The sequence below is a fragment of the Cetorhinus maximus genome, chromosome 15 (genome assembly GCF_964194155.1).
Source record: "Cetorhinus maximus chromosome 15, sCetMax3.hap1.1, whole genome shotgun sequence".
Lineage (NCBI taxonomy): Eukaryota > Metazoa > Chordata > Chondrichthyes > Lamniformes > Cetorhinidae > Cetorhinus > Cetorhinus maximus.
The window spans coordinates 107,782,031-107,801,900 of record NC_135893.1 but is presented as its reverse complement, the minus strand read 5'-3'; the positions used below and the strand labels follow the sequence as shown (position 1 = coordinate 107,801,900).

Here is a 19,870-nt window from a genome sequence, read left to right as displayed (position 1 = left end):
TACAATTTTTAAGAAAGGATATACTGGCATTGGAGGCAGTTCAAATGAGATTCACTAGGCTAATTCCTGGGATGAAGGGGTTGACTTATCAAGAACTGCTAAACAATTTAGGCCTTTATTCATTAGTTTTTAAAAGAATGAGGGGTGATCTTATTGAAACGTACAAGATTCTGAAGGGGCTTGACAGGGTAGATGTTGAGAAGATGTTTCCACTAGTGAGGGAATCTCAAATTAAGAGACATAGTTACAGAATAACTGTAATCTCATTTAACTGAGATGCGAAGGAATTTCTTCTCTGAGGGTAGTGAATGTCTGGAATTCTCTATCCCAGAGAGTTGTGGAGGCTAGATCACTGAAAGTATTTAAAGAGGAGGTAGATAGATTTTTGAAATATCGGGGAGTTGAGGGCTATGAGGAGCTGGCACGAAAGAGGAGTTGACGCCTGGGGCAGATCAGCCATGATCTTATTGAATGGTGGGGCAGGCTTGAGGGGCCGAATGGCCTCCTCCTGCTCCTATTTCTTATGTTCTTATGTACATCCAGACACACACACGTACATAGACACAGACCCCACTATTACTCTACTTTACAATAATTTTCATAATGTTATTTGGAATTTATTATATCTTCCTGCCCTTTAGGGAAGGAAGTCTGCTGTTTTTACCTGGTCTGGCCTATAGGTGACTCAAGGTCCACAGCAATGTGGTTGTCTCTTAACTGCCCTCTGAAATGGCCTAACAAACCAATTAGGATTGAAATGCTGGCTTTGCCAGCAACATCCACATCCCATGAAAGAATAAACAAGTTTCCGATCAGTCCAGAAACTGCTAATGCCAGAAAACAGTGTACATTTTAAGCTTCTCTTGGAACCAGATCAGTCAATCAAACACATTCATTTTCCCCATAGACAACCTGACTTGATTCTCCATTTTGAAATGTATAATAACTTGCATTTATATAGCTCCTTTCACATAGCAAGACATCCCAAGATGCTTCACAGGAACATAATCAAACAAAAAACGATACTGAGCCAAAGGAGGTATTAGGACAGGTGCCCAAAAGCTGGATCAAAGAAAGAGACAGGAAAGAGTGGTGGGGGGTGGGGGGGGTGGTGGTTATGAGTGATTTTGTCTGCATCTTAAGCTTACTTAATTTGGATTTCATTTCTCTCTTGCACTTGAATCAAGAGATAGAAAAATTCGCCTTTGAAAGAGTAACACCCAGAACAGATATCTTGGAACACTGTCCCAGTTTCGTACAACCTGGTTTTAAACTATGATCATTCAAATCCTTATTTTTCAAATTACCATCCTAGGGGTAACCTTTCAGTTGTAGAGGGGATGGAAGCAAGCAGAAGCCAGATTTTCCCCACTTCTAGTACATATTACGGAACTGGCAAACAAAATAAATCAATAAACCATTATTCCTTTAGCCTGATAGAGTTCTTAAAATACATTAGCTGCAACTAATGAATAAAAATGTACCTGCCAAACGTGTGCACAATATAATGGTTCCTCTCAGTGGATTTCCTTCTCTGTTTATGGGATTTAAATTCCTGAACTGTATTACTGCCTTGCAATTTAGTGATATATCCATGGTCTTCTATATATTTTATATTTAATTTAACATTACTACAATGGCAAAAGGAGCTTGAATTGCTGTGCATAAACGGAAGTATTAGGGAAATCCCACTAGTCTGATATAACATAAAAACCTAACAAAACAAACAAACAAACCACACAAATTGCAGAATGCCATTTCACAAATAGCAATGAGACAAATGATTAGATAGTCTGTGTTGATTGAGGAATTGGTGATGGTCAACACACTAGGAGAGTTCCTTGCTCTTCTTTGAATAGTGCTGTGGGACCTTTTACACCTGCTGGGGGTCTTCATTTAACATCTTATCCAAAAGATAGCAACTCTGAAAATGCAGCATTCCCTCAGTACTGCACTGAACTGTCAATCCAGATTGCTCAAGCCTCCAGTGATGCTCGAACCCATGACTCAAGAGACAAGATTGCCAACACTGAGCTAAACCTGACACTAAAATAATCTGTCCCTTTGTGTTATAGTATGGCAAATGACACAAACATCATACAATATAATTCATAAGTGCAGCAAGCCATTTAATTAGACAAAGGAAAGGCTGTTCAGAATTACAACAATTTGTTTCAAACATCACAATGATAATGAAGATACTGTAACTATGTAACCTTCTCTGAACTTCCAATTTTACTCTGGCATTTGAAAATTCTAGTTTAAAAATCCAACAAAGCAAACAAAGATAATATAGCTAACCTGTACATTTTCAATAATTTCTTGGACACGGGTAAGTAAGGCGCTTTTCCTCAGTTTCTGCCGGTTAATCTCCAATTCCACAGCTTTTTGTCTATACTGCTGCATCTCCAGCTTCCTTTCGGTATTCATCTGTAATAGGAAAAGTTAGCTTGATTCAGTTTGGTAGTGCTTAAAGCTTTTAGCAAATCTGTACCTCATTATAATGATCCAATTTCAAACCTCCAAGTACCAAGCTTACTTAATCAGAAAAATTACCTCCGCTGTGTATTGTAAATACTACTTATTCGCTCCACTAGTTAGATGATGAGTAACTCAAAGCTGAGGCAAAGCTATCAAATAACCAGCCGAAGCTCGGTTGTTAATGAGTCCTATAAAAGCTTATGAATAACTATTGTTCAGAGGGTGTTTTCCTATTTAAAAGACGCTGTGCTTACAAAGTCCTCACTGACAAAGTGAAGCTACCCGTTAGTCAACATGTGATCTTTGGGTTTGATGTTGGAGTTGATTACTCCGTTGCAAACCATCGTCTTACAAGACAGAAGGCTGCCAGTAAGATCTTGGGGTTTGAAGGCATTCTACCCACAAACAAATTTAGCTTGCATCTGCTACATTAAAACTTAACGATAGCAGATAAGTTCGATTAAAATGCATCATCTTCCATCAATCTGTTCCAGCTAATTTAGTCGGACTCTGAATTTTCTTCCACACAGACTCCAGATAACATGACAGAACTGAGCAGCCATACTCACGTTGGCTGTACAAACTAAAAGAACGTGCCATTGTGCATTTGCCTCTGCTAACTTCTGCAGTGGTCTGCATATTGTCACTCTCCCTGCACTACAGAGAGGTACACACAGTTTATAAAAACACAGACAAATCCTACTTAAAACATCATTAGCTTTGGTAAATTATTATTGACACGACTTAAAATAAGTATAGCCACTTAGTTGTAAACATGTGCAATTCATAGGTTTGGCTCAGAAGAACAAGATTTAAGTGCTAGGGTTATCCTTGCACGGATTCACTTCATAGAAAGTCTAAGAATTTGAACTGTAGTAACGCTGCAACTGCTAGCAAAACATACAACACGACATAAATTTGCTGGGTCAATAAGTTTAGAAGTCACCGTCTTCACTACATTTTCAAGATTTAACAATCAAATGTGACACACACTGTCAGCTATCCTTGGTCCTCAGTGCCATTGCTTACCATTGCCAGTCAAATAGCAGGAAGTATTTGGGGGGGGGGGGGCGGGGGGCTCCAAAAGGCAAAATCTGCTTCAATACTTAGCCTTAGAAAACCACTGAAAATGGCACGTTAACTGGAAGACTGACCATTATAGGGCAACAATCTTTTTGAACAAAACAAGAGTAAGATCATCATTTAAGCAGTAAAAGATATTTTCAGCATGCAGAAATAATGACCAATAAAGTAATTTGAAATATTTTATGCACAATTTCAACAGAGCACTGCCAAAAAATTGGTAATTTTCATCACCCATTCCATACATAAAGTGCAATATATAGCTCATGTATGTGCTTTTACAAATTATATGGTATATTTTTTGAAAAACCTCACCTCATCCCTGAACTGGCAAGCTGCAGATCATTGAGCACAAGTCTCGAGGCCCAATGTTACGCGTGCCTTCAGCCTATCCATGCAGGTGCAGGGATCGTTCCCTGTGCCCCATGCAGGTCTGTTCTTCTGGTATAGCTGAGTTTCTGGGCTCTAGTGTCACAATCAAATTTATAAATTTATGTCAAAAGCTACGTTGATAGAATGTTGCACGAACATTGTACAAACTGCTTTATTCATTCATGGGATGTGGACATGGCTGGCTGGGCCAGCATTTATTGCCCATCCCTAATTGCCCTTAAGAAGTTGGTGGTGAGCTGCCTTCTTGAACCACTGCAGTCCATGTGGTGTAGGTACATCCACAGTGCTGTTAGGGAGTTCCAGGATTTTGACCCAATGATAGTGAAGGAACAGTGATATATTTCCAAGTTAGGATGGTGAGTGGCTTGGAGGGGAACTTCTAGGTGGTGATGTTCCCATCTATCTGCTGCCCTTGTCCTTCAAGATGGTAGTGGTCATGGGTTTCAAAGGTGCTGTCTAAGGAGTTTTGGTGAATTCCTGCAGTGCATCTTGTAGATTGAACATACTGCCGCAACTGTGCGTCAGTGGTGGAGGGAGTGAATCTTGTGGAAGGGGTGCCAATCAAGCAGACTGCATTGCCCTGGATGGTGTCGAGCTTCTTGTGTTTTAGAGCTGTACTCATCCAGGCAAGCGGAGAGTATTCCATCACACTCCTGACTTGTGCCTTGTAGACTGTGGACAGGCTTTAGAGTGTCAGGAAGTGAGTTACTCGCCGCAGGATTCCAGGTCTCTGACCTGCTCGTGTAGCCACAGTATTTGTATGGCTAGTCCAGTTCAGTTTCTGGTCAACGGTAACCCCCGGGATGTTGATAGCTTTATCCATGTCAAGCAAATTTCCTCCGATTGGTTGGGTGCCATGTAAATTTATTTCTACAAGATTTGAGCTCACTTTTGTTTTAAGGATTCCCATGTGGGTCAATCAAATTTCTCAAAACAAAAATCCAAATCCGTCTGCCATTTTTCCTCAGTAACTGAAACTTCTTAATCCAAAATATGTTCTTACAGATGGGGGATGAGAAATAAACAAACTCCCAATTCCCTTCTCTTACTGCCCATAATCAGTATGGTTTTTTTGGAAAGGTAGATGCGTGCATTTTCTAGCCCCTGAAGCATATGGTCAATTTAAAATAACAGCAGCAAGTTTCCGTGAGTTTAAAGAGGATTATTTATTCACACACTGAATACAAAAGACTAAACGCTACTTCAATCACTCCCACACACACAAGAAAGGTACAGTTAAAGAAAATAGTATACCATTATAAGTTGTAAGCAAAACGTTCATAGTTCACATGTAAGAAGTAGTCCCTGCCAGCCCAATAAAGATAGGAGTCTTTTTCCACTCTTGAATTTAGTTCAGATGGGTCCAAATAGCTGAAGTCAGATTTCAGGATCATTGCAGGGTTCCCTCAAAGTTATGAATGTTCATCAGGTCACAAAGGGAAAGATGACACAGCCTTTTGCTGCAGCTGTCTCTTTCAATGTTTTTTGCAGGCTGCCAGTTTGAATGAAAAACAACAGCAGCCCAAAAACATGGCTGCCTCACCATACGGCTGCTTCCAGCTCCCTTCCAAACATGGTGTTGGCCTTACTTTGATTAGCCACATCCTGGGCTACTGTTTCCAGCCATCCCCCTGGGGGGTTTGAGACCATTAGTCTTGTTTCTGAAAAGACCCATTCAAGCCAGGGATGTAGTTCTGGATATGGGTGTTGACACTTCTTAGCCTGAAATGGGTCCAATTATCTTTCCGAGAGTGTGATTTTCACAGAGGTGTGCTGCCTGGGCATGTCCAGTAAAAGGGGGAAGCCCCCACTCAGGGTGATTTAATTAGGATCCTTCTAGAAGCTTGAGATAGTAGGCTGTGTTTGCTGCCAACACCATGCATGTGCAGTTGTATGCTGTTGGTAGGCCCAGGTTAACAGCTGCCATCTTTATAGGGGGCAACGTACAGCACAGCACATGCCGGGCAGCCACCTTTATACAGGGCAATGTGCGACATGAACCCAGCTTGTTTATTAAGAACTATGTATGATGCATCAAAATAAACTGGCTGTCCATACTTTGCAAAATCATAGAAAACGCATCAGCTCTGAAGGGTCACATGGACTCGAAACGTTAACTTTTTTCCTCTCTCCAGAGAAGCTGTCGGACCAGCTCAGTTTTTCCAGCATTTTGTTTTTGTTCGAGATTTCCAGCATCCGCAGCACTTTGCATAAACATATTTGGTTGTGCAACATCATTAATTCGCTCTATTTTTCCCAATACTCCCTCTATTTATCTCTCTCTCCAACTCTCTTTATCTCAGTCTCTCAGCATCTTTAGGTCTCTGCACCATGTCTCTCTCGCTCTCTCCTTGAGTGGCTCATTCATTCTATTTGCACCACACCAGCACCCACTATTTCTGCTTGTCTACCTTCTCGGTTTCAGTCTCTCTCTCAGTTCGGTCTTTCTCCTTGCATTTGTGCTTTGTGTCTCTCTCCTTCTGTGTTCACAAAGTGCTTATAAATTGCAAGATGACAGAAAACATTAAAGTAAATTGAAGGATCGGCGCACTATATTGGGTCATTGACTCCGAAGGAGCAGGGCAAAGTTCGAGACATTGCCCTGAAGAGCCGGCCCCAGGCACCATCCGGTCACAAGGCCCTAACTCTGGAACGAAATGTCAGATCCACTCATTTCCAATGGCAAGTGGAAGGTCTCTGCAAGCTGCAGGTGCCGGTATTGGTGCCCCACAGCTGGCTCTCTGCCCTGCTGCAGGATAGCACAAAGAACAAATCCCACTTTCCAGGCGATAACTCTGGGGTGCAACTATTGACCCAGGTTTCACTGTCAGGGGACATAACAGAGGGAAAAGGTAGCCTATCGGTACCAGGACAGCTCGCTGTGATGCCGGGAACGGGATACCTGCAAACCAGCAAGTGCTGCCCATTTGAAATCAATGGAAACAAGTGCTTGTGCTCCACTGGTTATGAACCAGTGCACACGCGCAGACAGGTATTGGCAGCCATCTTGCACGGCCATATTGCGTTGGCAGGAGACACAGTGGAGATGGCAATGTGAAGTAGCAAAAGTCACCTGACCCTTGGCAGCCATCTTAACAGTTCATCAGTGCCCATTTTAAATATAAGACTGTTTCATGCCTTTACTGGGCATAAGAATGTTTAAAATATAAATACGTAGAAATTAAATACTCTGTAATAAGATGATTAAGTCATCAATTAAGTTATCAACAACATAAGATTGTGAGAAAGCAAATGAGAGTGAGCAAACGCAGCTGAAGCATAACATTGTGAAAAAGGGAGAACATAAGAAAATGTGTTAAAAAAACACAGGAATGTCTATGAATGCAAGAGCCACAATGAAAGCAAGAACTAGAAACAGCATGCCAGAAAAACAGCAAGTACACGTAGCTTCGACATTTTAGATAAGGCAGGAAAGGCAAAAAGCTTGAGAAAGAGCAATATTAGAAATCTTGCCAACTGCTAACGATACATTGTCCTTAATTTGTGATTTGCAGAGTGCATTCAAGTTACCTAAGTTTCTACACAGATGATATATGGGAAACTTTCAAACAGGAGATGATTAAGGTACAGACCATATTTCCTGCAAGTTACTTACTGCAAAAGGTGCAGTTAATATTAGAGGTTTGTTGTTGCCATGACAACTGGCATAGGCAACCATGGTCTTCCAAACCTTCCAATCATCGCAACAGTGGATGGCCTCATTGTTGGCAGTTGTGGTTAAGCCAGTTTTTAAATGTTGTCCAGGTCCACCAGATGTTCATGAATGACCATACAGAGCACGGTGTTAACATAAGTGGTGCCAACCCTATTCACACTGTTGTCTTGATAAAAATTGTTTATACTGACCATATTTGACTAGGGGAAAAGGGGAAGCATGAATTGGTTTCCCATTACCTCTCTCGTGTGGGCTTGAAGGGAACAGAAACCTTCTTAACAAAGGAGCCTCTGCCTGGCACCAGCCAGCCGTTGTCCTCCTAGGTTGTAGCTCCTCCACCTTCACTCTGTAGAATCCACCAGATCCACCCTTGACCGTCACTTATAACCCTGAGCATGAGACCTTCCAGGTATTACCAGCTGGGACAGGTGGACCTGGGGTTCGCAAAATGGCAGGTTGACCACACCCTTGGGGTCATCCAGATAGTCCTGCAACCCCTTGCAAGAGTAGTGAAATTCAAGTTAGACTTATAGAAGAAGTTTGTGAAAACTTTATGGTTAAATAGAATAAAACAGAACATCAAGTGAATTGGGAATAAAAAAGTAGAAAGAATAAAAGACAGCATGAAAGAAGACTGGCAAGGAACATGATAAAAGATTTTGTTAACATATTAAACAGAAGTTAAAAGGAAAGACTGGTTACTGTACAGAGCAGTATGAGCCCAGCCACCCAAAATCGATAGAGTCTCTGCAGGACACAATGCAATTTATTTTTCAGACTTTTTTGGGGTTACCCACCCAACCTTGCCCACCTTCACTTTTCCAGGCTCTGTTCAGACCTCCACCACCCAAGTGTGGCCCTGCTAGCTTGCAACCTACAGGGTGGAATGATTACCCGGTGACACCTGCTGCATTAGCGGAGGCCATCTGACATTGCTGGCTGCCACCTTGCGACAAAAGAATGTCGGGGAGAGGGGCAGCATATCCCTTTAGCGGCAGCAACACGCAGAAAACTTTTTTTTTAAATCTACACTTGTGGTGGGAGCAAATACCTTTCTGCTGGCAGAGAAAAACATTTTAAAAACAAAGAGTAAACTTCGCTGTTACAAGGGATACAGTTCCGTAATAGTAAAAAAAAGGAATGACATGCAATCAAAAATACAAAATGTGCAATGAATAAATGATCTTTGCTCAGCAGTAGCCAAAAAAAGAAATCCCAAATAGGGTACACAAATGTCATGGGGGCCAAATCAATGCAATACACAGTCAACCATTCAATCAATATAGGGGGGAAAAGGGGATTCCAGATTAGGGGAAGAGAAGCAATCTTCATTTGAAAATATAAAAATAATAGCATTCCAAAGTATATTACAACAATCCTTAAAATCCATCTTTGAACAGTAAAAGGAGATAGGTGTGAAATAAACTCCTGCAACTGTAAGTGGCTTAACCATCTACCTTCAAGCCAAAAGGAAACAGGAGAAGACATGCTGAAACAGAAAAGAAGTCCTATAGATACAGTCAGAACAGGAGTGGAAACAGCAATATGAAGATAACAAGGTAAGAGTCTGACCATACCCTGTGAAAAACCCACATGCAATGCCTTGCACGATCTATAAAAATTTATCATTGTGGTTCTCACCTTGATTTTGTAGTTATAGTTTAAAATAAATAACTCTTAGCATCAAGTTGTATATGGAATCATGTTCAAATTTGTACTGCATTGCAATGGTTTTTCTTTAAATATTTCAAGTGTTTGCGTATAACACAAAATAACTTGAATGAAGCTACTCGTATGTGTTGGTCAACATCATGTTCTGAACATGAATATCCCAGAATTCAAAAACAAGCGTTCTGAAAAACCTCTCTGAAAATATGTATTGTTTGCAAACTATTTCCATTATTATAATCTATGACATCTAATTTGTTGGTTTTTTTGTCAGGCGACAAAAAAAGCCAGTCATACCAGAGGACAGAGTGCAGCAATCCCATGGAAGCAGATAACTGAGTTGCTCTTCTGCCAAATTGATTGCAAAGAATTATTTTCCATCATCTGAGTCTGAATCTTGGCTGAATGCCTCTTGCAGAATTCCTCATATTCTTCCATTCTCACCCACTAATGCTTTCTTCTCACTGTATAAAGAAGTAGAATAAGGGTTACTGAGATCATAGCCGCCATTCCAAATAAACCAGCTGTACAACTCCAAATATAGTTCAGGTAGTCATTTTTCTCACCAATGACAATGTAAGAATTAGAGAGAAATTTTATACTAAATCTTCATAAAAACAAGTTGCTAAAAACACAAAGTGGGGTATTTATGTTCGTATGACGACTGCAAACGATAACACCAGTAGTCTCGTACATTACAATTAGTATAACTAATTCATATTAAATTACCCAAACTACATTTTTGTTATCTGGATTGCAAAATTTTACAATTTTATTTCAAGCATTTCTAATTCAGCAGGCCAATAAAGATATGCACACAAAATGTGGTTTTAACAACGTTTTAAAAATATCCAACAGGCTAATTACACTTTACAAAGCCATGAAACTGCTTCATATTTTCACTAAAAATCATTTTTTCCAATTACCTGAAGATTTAAACAAGGATGTATGTAAACAAGTTTAAATTTATTGGATATGCAGCTCATGTACATCCAGACAGTAGATTCAGCAATTTTATTTATTACAGTACTCTTTTTCTACAATGATAAGTTCTGGAATAAAACATGATTTACCTTTATAGAAAACATTTCATGAACTACAACCTTTGCATCAGTGACATTTTAAATTTTACCAGCCAGCGGGTGTACAAATTGCAGATACAACCATTTGTTGCAGCTTATGCTCAGTAATTATTTTACAGGTTCACCGTATTAATGCTCTGGCTAGATAAACACGTGGGGGGGAAAGGAATAGAAGAATATACTGAATGGGTGAGACAAAGTAACACAATAGAATGTGAGGTTCGTGTGGAGCATAAACAGTATCCTGCTTCTGTAATTCAGGAGAATGTGGATTAGTACAACCCTCTCAAACCCCTACTGGTTGGGTTTTACTACAATATTCAAAAGCAATTAAAATAAACTACCAAGGGACTATTAACTCAAAATTACATCAGTGATCCTTGCAGTGCTGAACAAAAGAAATGTTGCCCAGACCTGCAAAGCATAAGTTTCTTTGCTTCTCAATTTTCACTTTTAGGATTGGATAAAGAGTATTAATTAATCCACAAGTAAACAGCTTCTATTTTATTTGGTTTGTTCATGATACCGCTAACTATGTATTTTAGAGATGGAGGGAGTGATTTTTGATGGCTGTTCAGGCACCAAAGAGTTATCACGATGCCCAAGGTGGAGTCTTGTGCTGAAATGCTGGTTTTGTCCATTTCTAGCGCAAGACACCATCTTGGCAAAGGAGCTGAAGCACACACCAGGAATGCCCGGCATGAGGATCATTAAGCAGCTGATTGTCACTAAAGTTGCCAGGTAGTGCTCATTAAACAGGCTACTTGACATTTTGGTGGATAGCATTTGACCTGACCTCTCTTCACAACAACCAGCTGTTTGGGAATAAAATAGCTGTGGATAAGAATATAAAAAATAAGAGGAGTAGGCCATATAGCTCCTCAAGCCTGCTCTACCATTCAATAAGATCTTGACTGATCTAATCCTGGCCTCGATTTCACTTTCCTGCCTGCCCCCCCACAACTCTCCCGTAGTTCAAAAATCCATTTACCCCTGGTGTGAAAATTTTCAATGATTCAGCCTCCACTGCTCTCTGGGGCAGAAAACTCAAAAGATTCACTATCCTCAGAAGAAATTTCTCCTCATCTATCTTAAATAGGTGATCCCCCATTCTGAAACGGTGTCCCCCAGTTCTAGATTCCACTCCCCCACCCACCCAGGGGAAACATTCTCAGCATCTACCTTGTCAAGACCCCTCAGAATCTTAATAGTTTCAATAAGGTCACCCCTCAACCTTCTAAACACCAGTGAGTACAAGGCCATCCTACTCAACATTTCCTCATAAGACAGCCCCTTCATCCCAGGAATCAACCCAGTGAACCTTCTCTGAACTGCCTCCAATGCAAGTATATCCTTATTAAAACCAGGAGACCAAAACTACATGCAGTACTCCTGATGCAGAGCCACCAATGACTTTTATAGCTATAGCAAGAATTCCCTACTTTTATACTCCTTCCCCTTTGCAATAAAGGCCAACATTCCTTTTGTTTTCCTAATCCCTTGCTGTTACCTACATGCTAACTTTGAGAGATACATGGACCAGGACACCCAGATACCTTTTACTGTTCACCTGCTACATGAGATTTTACATTGGGAAACTCTCTGGAACACTCTCAAAGCTTCACCAACCCTATTAATATTTATTCTAGAAATATTCTGAGGCCTACACCTAAAAAAAAAGAGTGCTATGCTACTCTACCTTATAGAAGTCACCAGGAGAACAGGAGTGCTTGGTCTTGGGCATCTTGTTAGGGGCTCCCCTTGGTATGTGGGAGCAAGAGGACAACGACTGAGGCCAGGCCAGTAGAACCAACTGGTGCAGGACAGAGGGATAGGAAGGTAAAGTGTGGGTACTGGACATCCCTCCTCCTCTGGACCTCCAAAGGTTGTGCACCCTCTTACTCAGTTCCTGAGTAACCCTGAAATGTGCTGTTCTCTATCAGCCAGCGTATTCCTTCAGTGAAAATGGGCAACTGAAGCCCACATATAGCATTTCATGAAAATTGTGACCCGGCAGCAGCTGAGTGATAAGCTTTTGGGCATCTCTGCTTTAGCACCTCCAGGCATAATCAAATTATGGTAATCAGCAATTAAGTTCAAAATCACGTGCTAAAACCAGACTTTCGAACAGGCGTGTCTTATAGCAAAGCACTCATTTAACACCAATCTTCACACTTCCACCAAAATAGCATTCTGGGGGCTACCACTGACCAAAAACTGAATTGGACTAGCTATAATAAATACTGTGGCTACAAGAACAGGTCAAAGGCTGGGAATCCTGTGACGAGTAACTCACCCCGACTCCCCAAAGCCTGTCCACCATCTACAAGGCACAAGTCAGGAGTATAATGGAATACTCCCCACTTACCCAGATAAGTGCAGCTCCCACAACACTCACTCCTCAAAGACATGTGTATCATTTTCACAATTATCTTTCCTTACATGTAGGAGATACAAAGAAGTTCTCTTTTTCACATAAAGACAAGTATGTATTGCACCTTAACCCATTCAGAACAGAAGAAAAGAATTCAATGTTCAAAATTGCATATAATTGACATTTCCTATAATACTTTTCAAAACTGTAAATCATGTATACATATTACAGTCAAGACATCCTGTGTATTGCAATGTCATGGCTGCAGCCATGATAACTCTCTTTCTAGCTGAAAAAAATTCGCCCTGGCCTTGAGACATATAAAAGGACATAAGGGCATATAGATAGCAGAGCATGAAATTCCAGTGAGAAAAGCAACACTGTGCCATGTACTTGAAGACTGCTGTAAGCTTGAGAGCAGAGCAGGGAGAGGAGCGGTGAGCAATGCAGTGCAGCCCAAAGGAAAGTGAAAGGGCAAAGGCACATTCTGAGCAGCAAATGAGGAATGAAAGGTTGAAAGGCCTCCTTTCTGTGTTGCAAATTTCTACGATGGTCTTAATGTGACTGTCACAGTGACAAGGTGGTGCATTGTAGCTGCAGCTCCAGGACTACAGGGCAAAAACAAGCACTAACAGTGAAATCCAAAGTTTATTTTAATGTGAAACATCTTGATCTTTTCATTAGCGCCAGGAAGAGCTGATGCAAGTTTGGGGCATCATTTTGGGTATTTCAAGTCATTAATCATATTGTGATAGCAAGATTTTCTTAGGCGCAGTTTCCAGAATTTTTCCTGAGCAGCTGTCTTCGGAGGCTACTTACAGCATTATAAGAATAGTGGAACTATTTTAACATCTTTGGTCCAATTTCAGCATGTTACTAGAACTCCCCTGAACAAATGGACATCCCAGCTGGAAATGAGGGAGGCCCAATATCTGCTAGTGCGCAATTGTCAAATGTCAGCCGTAAGGCTGTGAGGGAGTAACAAAACCCACCATGGTTCACCCCCTTGATTACTACACAATAACTCATCCATGAGAATGTGTAAACATGGACATCATGGAGCTTCCATCACATTTCCACCTATACATACCTGCAATCTAGGAGCAAACAAATTACACCTCTTAATAGATAGGAATACTTAACCTGAAATTTCCCATGTGTGTAGTGGTATTGTCACCAGGCTAGTAATCCAGAGACCCAGGGTAATGCTCTGAGGACATGGCAGATGGTGGAATTTGAATTCAATAATAAAAATCTGGAATTAAAAAGTCTGATGAATACCACGAAACCATTGTTGATCGTTGTAAAAACCCATCAGGTTCACTAATGTCCTTTAGGGGAGGAAATCTGCCGTCCTTACCTGGTCTGGCCTACACGTGACTCCAGACCCCACAGCAATGTGGTTGACTCTTAAATGCCCTCTAAAATGGCCTAGCAAGCTACTCTGTTCTCAAGGGCAATCATGGATGGGCAATAAACACTGGCCTAGCCAGCAATACCCCCATTCCATGATTGAGTAAAAAAAACACCCAAGTCTCTTTTTTTTTAAAACATTCAATCGTTAAGCCTTTCATTTGAAGGAAACTCCCTTGACAAAACTGGCTACCCTCCAAGCTCTCAAATGAATGTATCCTCTAACTGAAGAGGTTTAGGGAGGTCTCTCAACATTGCAGCTCGATTTTCAGCGCAAGAAGAAATTTCCTAATTTTTCTGGTCTTTTAATAGCAATCTTTTTAACATCTTTAAAAACTGTACCCTCTGCTCTGGACTTTGTGTCTTTTCGTGCATTTTTATGGCATTAAATATAAGGCAAATTAAAAATGAAAATCTTCTCCGATTGCACCTTCTTAAACTAGCTGATCCTGAGTAATGGTTAAATGAATTGAAAATTTTAAGACAAATATGTTGGCTTTGGCTTGATCCCAGATTGTCTATCCTGATTTATGCTTATGATAAATTCGGGAGCACTCAAATGAGATTGGGAGTACACTTGGGCATAGCTTTACGATTAGCAAAATGGACACAATACAGGAGACATTGCTGGTTATAACTTCTGGCTTGTGCTCCAGGAGGAAACTCCAAGCCCAGGTGAAAACAGAATCAAATTTGGAAGTAATGGCACCAACTTTGAATAACTTACCAGTGCACACAGAATAGCCGCAATGCAATGATCAAAGGAGCCAGCACCTTGAAGGGAGGAAGAAAAACTACAATGAAGGAAATGTTATTACCACATAAAAAAACGCTACTCTTTAAATTCCACTGTTGGTTTTGCTTCAAAACATTTCAAAAGTTTTCTTGTTTACCAAGCAAGTAAACAGAGTGAAACGCAAACAAGAATAGCTGGAAAAGCTCAGCAGGTCTGGCAGTATCTGCGGAGAGGGACACAGTTAACGTTTCGAGTCTGTATGGCTCTTCAGGGTGGCAGTGTTAAAAGTATCACACAGCGTGCAGTGATGTGAAGTCTAACCAGAATCACTTAAGTAAAACATTTTTCCCACTACAGGGTTGCCCAGAATGAAGCGGGCGACACAGTCCAAACACTAACCACACCTCACAGCTGTATTTAGGCCTGAGATCCCTGGAGGAAACAGTAACAGTCACTCTTACAGCGACCCTCACCCAATAAACCCCCCCTCAGCCCCCCCCCCACCACACAACCCCCCCCCCCCCCACACAACCCCCCCCCCCCCACACAACCCCCCCCCCCACACACAACAACCCCCCCCCACACACACAACACCCCCCCCCCCACACACAACACCCCCCCCCCACACACAACTCCCCCCCCCCCACACACAACTCCCCCCCCCCCACACACACAACCCCCCCCCCCCCACACACACAACCCCCCCACACAACCCCCCCACACAACCCCCCCACACAACCCCCCCACACAACCCCAATCACCCCACCCCACACAACCCCCCCTCAGCCCCACACAACCCCCCCTCAGCCCCAATCACCCCACCCCACACAACCCCCCCTCAGCCCCACACAACCCCCCCTCAGCCCCACACAACCCCCCCTCAGCCCCACACAACCCCCCCTCAGCCCCACACAACCCCCCCTCAGCCCCACACAACCCCCCCTCAGCCCCACACAACCCCCCCTCAGCCCCACACAACCCCCCCTCAGCCCCACACAACCCCCCCTCAGCCCCAATCACCCCACCCCACACAACCCCCCCTCAGCCCCAATCACCCCACCCCACACAAACCCCCTCAGCCCCACACAACCCCCCCTCAGCCCCACACAACCCCCCCTCAGCCCCACACAACCCCCCCTCAGCCCCACACAACCCCCCCTCAGCCCCACACAACCCCCCCTCAGCCCCACACAACCCCCCCTCAGCCCCACACAACCCCCCCTCAGCCCCACACAACCCCCCCTCAGCCCCACACAACCCCCCCTCAGCCCCACACAACCCCCCCTCAGCCCCACACAACCCCCCCTCAGCCCCACACAACCCCCCCTCAGCCCCAATCACCCCACCCCACACAATCCCCCCTCAGCCCCAATCACCCCACCCCCCACAACCCCCCCTCAGCCCCACCCACCCCCCACAACCCCCCCTCAGCCCCACCCACCCCCCACAACCCCCCCTCAGCCCCACCCACCCCCCCCACAACCCCCCTCAGCCCCACCCACCCCCCCCACAACCCCCCCTCAGCCCCACCCCCCCCCACAACCCCCCCTCAGCCTCACCCACCCCCCCACAACCCCCCCCCACAACCCCCCCTCAGCCCCACCCACCCCCCCACAACCCCCCCTCAGCCCCACCCACCCCCCCCACAACCCCCCCCCACAACCCCCCCTCAGCCCCACCCACCCCCCCACAACCCCCCCTCAGCCCCACCCACCCCCCCTACAACCCCCCCTCAGCCCCACCCACCCCCCACAACCCCCCCTCAGCCCCACCCACCCCCCCAACCCCCCCACAAACCCCCCCTCAGCCCCACCCACCCCCCCAACCCCCCCCCACAAACCCCCCTCAGCCCCACCCACCCCCCCCACAAACCTCCCTCAGCCCCACCCACCCCCCCCACAACCCCCCCTCACAACCCCCCCTCAGCCCCACCCACCCCCCCCAACCCCCCCCCACAACCCCCCCTCAGCCCCACCCACCCCCCCTAACCCCCCCCACAACCCCCCCTAACCCCCCCCCCACAACCCCCCCTAACCCCCCCCCACAACCCCCCCCTAACCCCCCCCCCACAACCCCCCCTAACCCCCCCCCACAACCCCCCCCTAACCCCCCCCACAACCCCCCCTAACCCCCCCCACAACCCCCCCCTCAGCCCCACCCACCCCCCCAACCCCCCCCTCAGCCCCACCCACCCCCCCCAACCCCCCCCACAAACCCCCCTCAGCCCCACCCACCGCCCCCAACCCCCCCCACAAACCCCCCTCAGCCCCACCCACCCCCCCCAACCCCCCCCACAAACCCCCCTCAGCCCCACCCACCCCCCCCACAAACCCCCCTCAGCCCCACCCACCCCCCCCACAACCCCCCCTCAGCCCCCCCCACAACCCCCACAAACCCCCCTCAGCCCCACCCACCCCCCCCACAACCCCCCCTCAGCCCCACCCACCCCCCCCCACAACCCCCCCTCAGCCCCACCCACCCCCCCCACAACCCCCCCTCAGCCCCACCCACCCCCCCCACAACCCCCCCTCAGCCCCACCCACCCCCCCCACAAACCCCCCTCAGCCCCACCCACCCCCCCCACAAACCCCCCACAAACCCCCCTCAGCCCCACCCACCCCCCCCACAACCCCCCCTCAGCCCCACCCACCCCCCCCACAACCCCCCCCACAACCCCCCCTCAGCCCCCCCCCCAGCCCCCCCACAACCCCCCCTCAGCCCCCCCCACAACCCCCCCCACAACCCCCCCTCAGCCCCCCCCCACAACCCCCCCTCAGCCCCCCCCACAACCCCCCCTCAGCCCCACCCACCCCCCCCACAACCCCCCCTCAGCCCCTCAGCCCCACCCACCCCCCCACCCCCCCCACAACCCCCCCTCAGCCCCTCAGCCCCACCCACCCCCCCCACCCCCCCCACAACCCCCCCTCAGCCCCACCCACCCCCCCCACCCCCCCCACAACCCCCCCTCAGCCCCACCCACCCCCCCAACCCCCCCCACAAACCCCCCCCAGCCCCACCCACCCCCCCAACCCCCCCCACAAACCCCCCTCAGCCCCACCCACCCCCCCCACAACCCCCCCTCAGCCCCACCCACCCCCCCCAACCCCCCCCCACAAACCCCCCTCAGCCCCACCCACCCCCCACAAACCTCCCTCAGCCCCACCCACCCCCACCACAACCCCCCCTCACAACCCCCCCTCAGCCCCACCCACCCCCACCACAACCCCCCCCACAAACCCCCCTCAGCCCCACCCACCCCCCCCAACCCCCCCCACAAACCCCCCTCAGCCCCACCCACCCCCCCCAACCCCCCCCACAAACCCCCCTCAGCCCCACCCACCCCCCCCAACCCCCCCCACAAACCCCCCTCAGCCCCACCCACCCCCCCCAACCCCCCCCACAAACCCCCCTCAGCCCCACCCACCCCCCCCAACCCCCCCCACAAACCCCCCTCAGCCCCACCCACCCCCCCCAACCCCCCCCACAAACCCCCCTCAGCCCCACCCACCCCCCCAACCCCCCCCACAAACCCCCCTCAGCCCCACCCACCCCCCCCAACCCCCCCACAAACCCCCCTCAGCCCCACCCACCCCCCCCAACCCCCCCCACAAACCCCCCCCAACCCCCCCAACCCCCCCCACAAACCCCCCTCAGCCCCACCCACCCCCCCCAACCCCCCCCACAAACCCCCCTCAGCCCCACCCACCCCCCCCAACAAACCCCCCTCAGCCCCACCCACCCCCCCCAACCCCCCCCACAGCCCCCCCCCACAGCCCCCCCCACAACCCCCCCCACAGCCCCCCCCCTACAGCCCCCCCCCTACAGCCCCCCCCCACAAAACCCCCCCCCCACCCCCCCAAGCAGCCGCTAACAGGCTGTCCGGTTGGTGACAACAGTTCGGTTGATGAATTTAACACTTACAAAGGGTGAAGCCGACACCATCAGCGCCGTTGACACAGGAACAGGGGCCGGGTCCGCGAACAAGGGTTAAAATGGAGCGGCCGACAGGCCGGGCCCGGAGACAGGGGGCAGGGGCGCGGCCGCTTTCCGAGGGGCCGAGCGGCGGGACCGGGGGTAACGCGGCTGAAGGCGCCGCTCAAGCTGCTCCTGATCGGCCACCGCCTCCTCCCGCCATCCGCACAGCCCAAACCGCCGCGTCACCTGGCAACCATAGCCCGCTCTCATTGGCCAGCAGCCGCCAACAACACTTCCGGCTCCGCGCAAACCACGTGGGCTGCTGGGCCGCTGCAGATAAGAGTATCAGAGTCACTCAGGCAGCCAGTAATAATCACTCAGTTACTACACAGACAGTAATAATCACTCAGAGTCACTGACATAGCCAGTAATAAACACCCAGTCACTAACACTGCCAGTAATAATCATTTGGAGTCACTGAAACTGCCAGTAATAATCACTGTCATTAATGCAACCAGTAATAATTTCTCAGTCACTGATACAGCCAGTAATAATCACTCAAATCACTGATACAGCCAGTATTAATTACCCCGAGTCGCTGAAACAGCCAGTAATAATCATTCAGTCAATAATGCAGCCAGTAATAATCACTCAGAATCACTAATACAGCCAGCAATAATTACTCCGAGTCACTGATACAGCCAATAATAATCACTGTCACTAATACAGCCGGTAATAATCACTCAGTCACTAATATTGCCAGTAGTAATCACTTGGAGTCACTAATACAGCCAGTAATAATCACTCAGTGACTAATGCAGCCAGTAATAATCTCTCAATCACTGATACAGTCAGTAATAATCACTCAGAATCACTAATACAGCCAGTAATAATTACTCTGAGTCACTGATACAGCCAAAAATAATCACTCAGTCACTAATACTGCTAGTAATAATTACGCAGTCACTAATACAGGCAGCAATAATCACTCAGTCACTAATGCAGCCAGTAATAATCTCTCAATCACTAATATAGGCAGCAATAATCAC

At 47.0% G+C, this 19,870-nt stretch overlaps 1 protein-coding gene across 3 annotated transcripts in view; it reads right to left on the bottom strand.

Moving 5' to 3' along the window:
• The window catches only part of ccp110 (centriolar coiled-coil protein 110), a 61,557-nt gene extending 42,472 nt beyond the window's left edge, over positions 1 to 19,085 (bottom strand). For 2 of the 3 annotated variants that reach the window (XM_078559166.1, XM_078559167.1), the window contains exons 1-4: positions 18,828 to 19,062; positions 14,898 to 14,944; positions 9,599 to 9,765; positions 2,302 to 2,430 (exon numbers count right to left, since the gene is read on the bottom strand). In XM_078559166.1, the coding sequence (XP_078415292.1) occupies positions 2,302 to 2,430; positions 9,599 to 9,739 (270 nt within the window). In that variant the 5' untranslated portion in view covers positions 9,740 to 9,765; positions 14,898 to 14,944; positions 18,828 to 19,062. Of the gene's footprint in view, positions 1 to 2,301; positions 2,431 to 3,879; positions 4,030 to 9,598; positions 9,766 to 14,897; positions 14,945 to 18,827 lie in introns of all 3 variants that reach the window. The other variant, XM_078559168.1, reaches the window with a different exon arrangement.
• Positions 19,086 to 19,870: the final 785 nt, after the last annotated feature.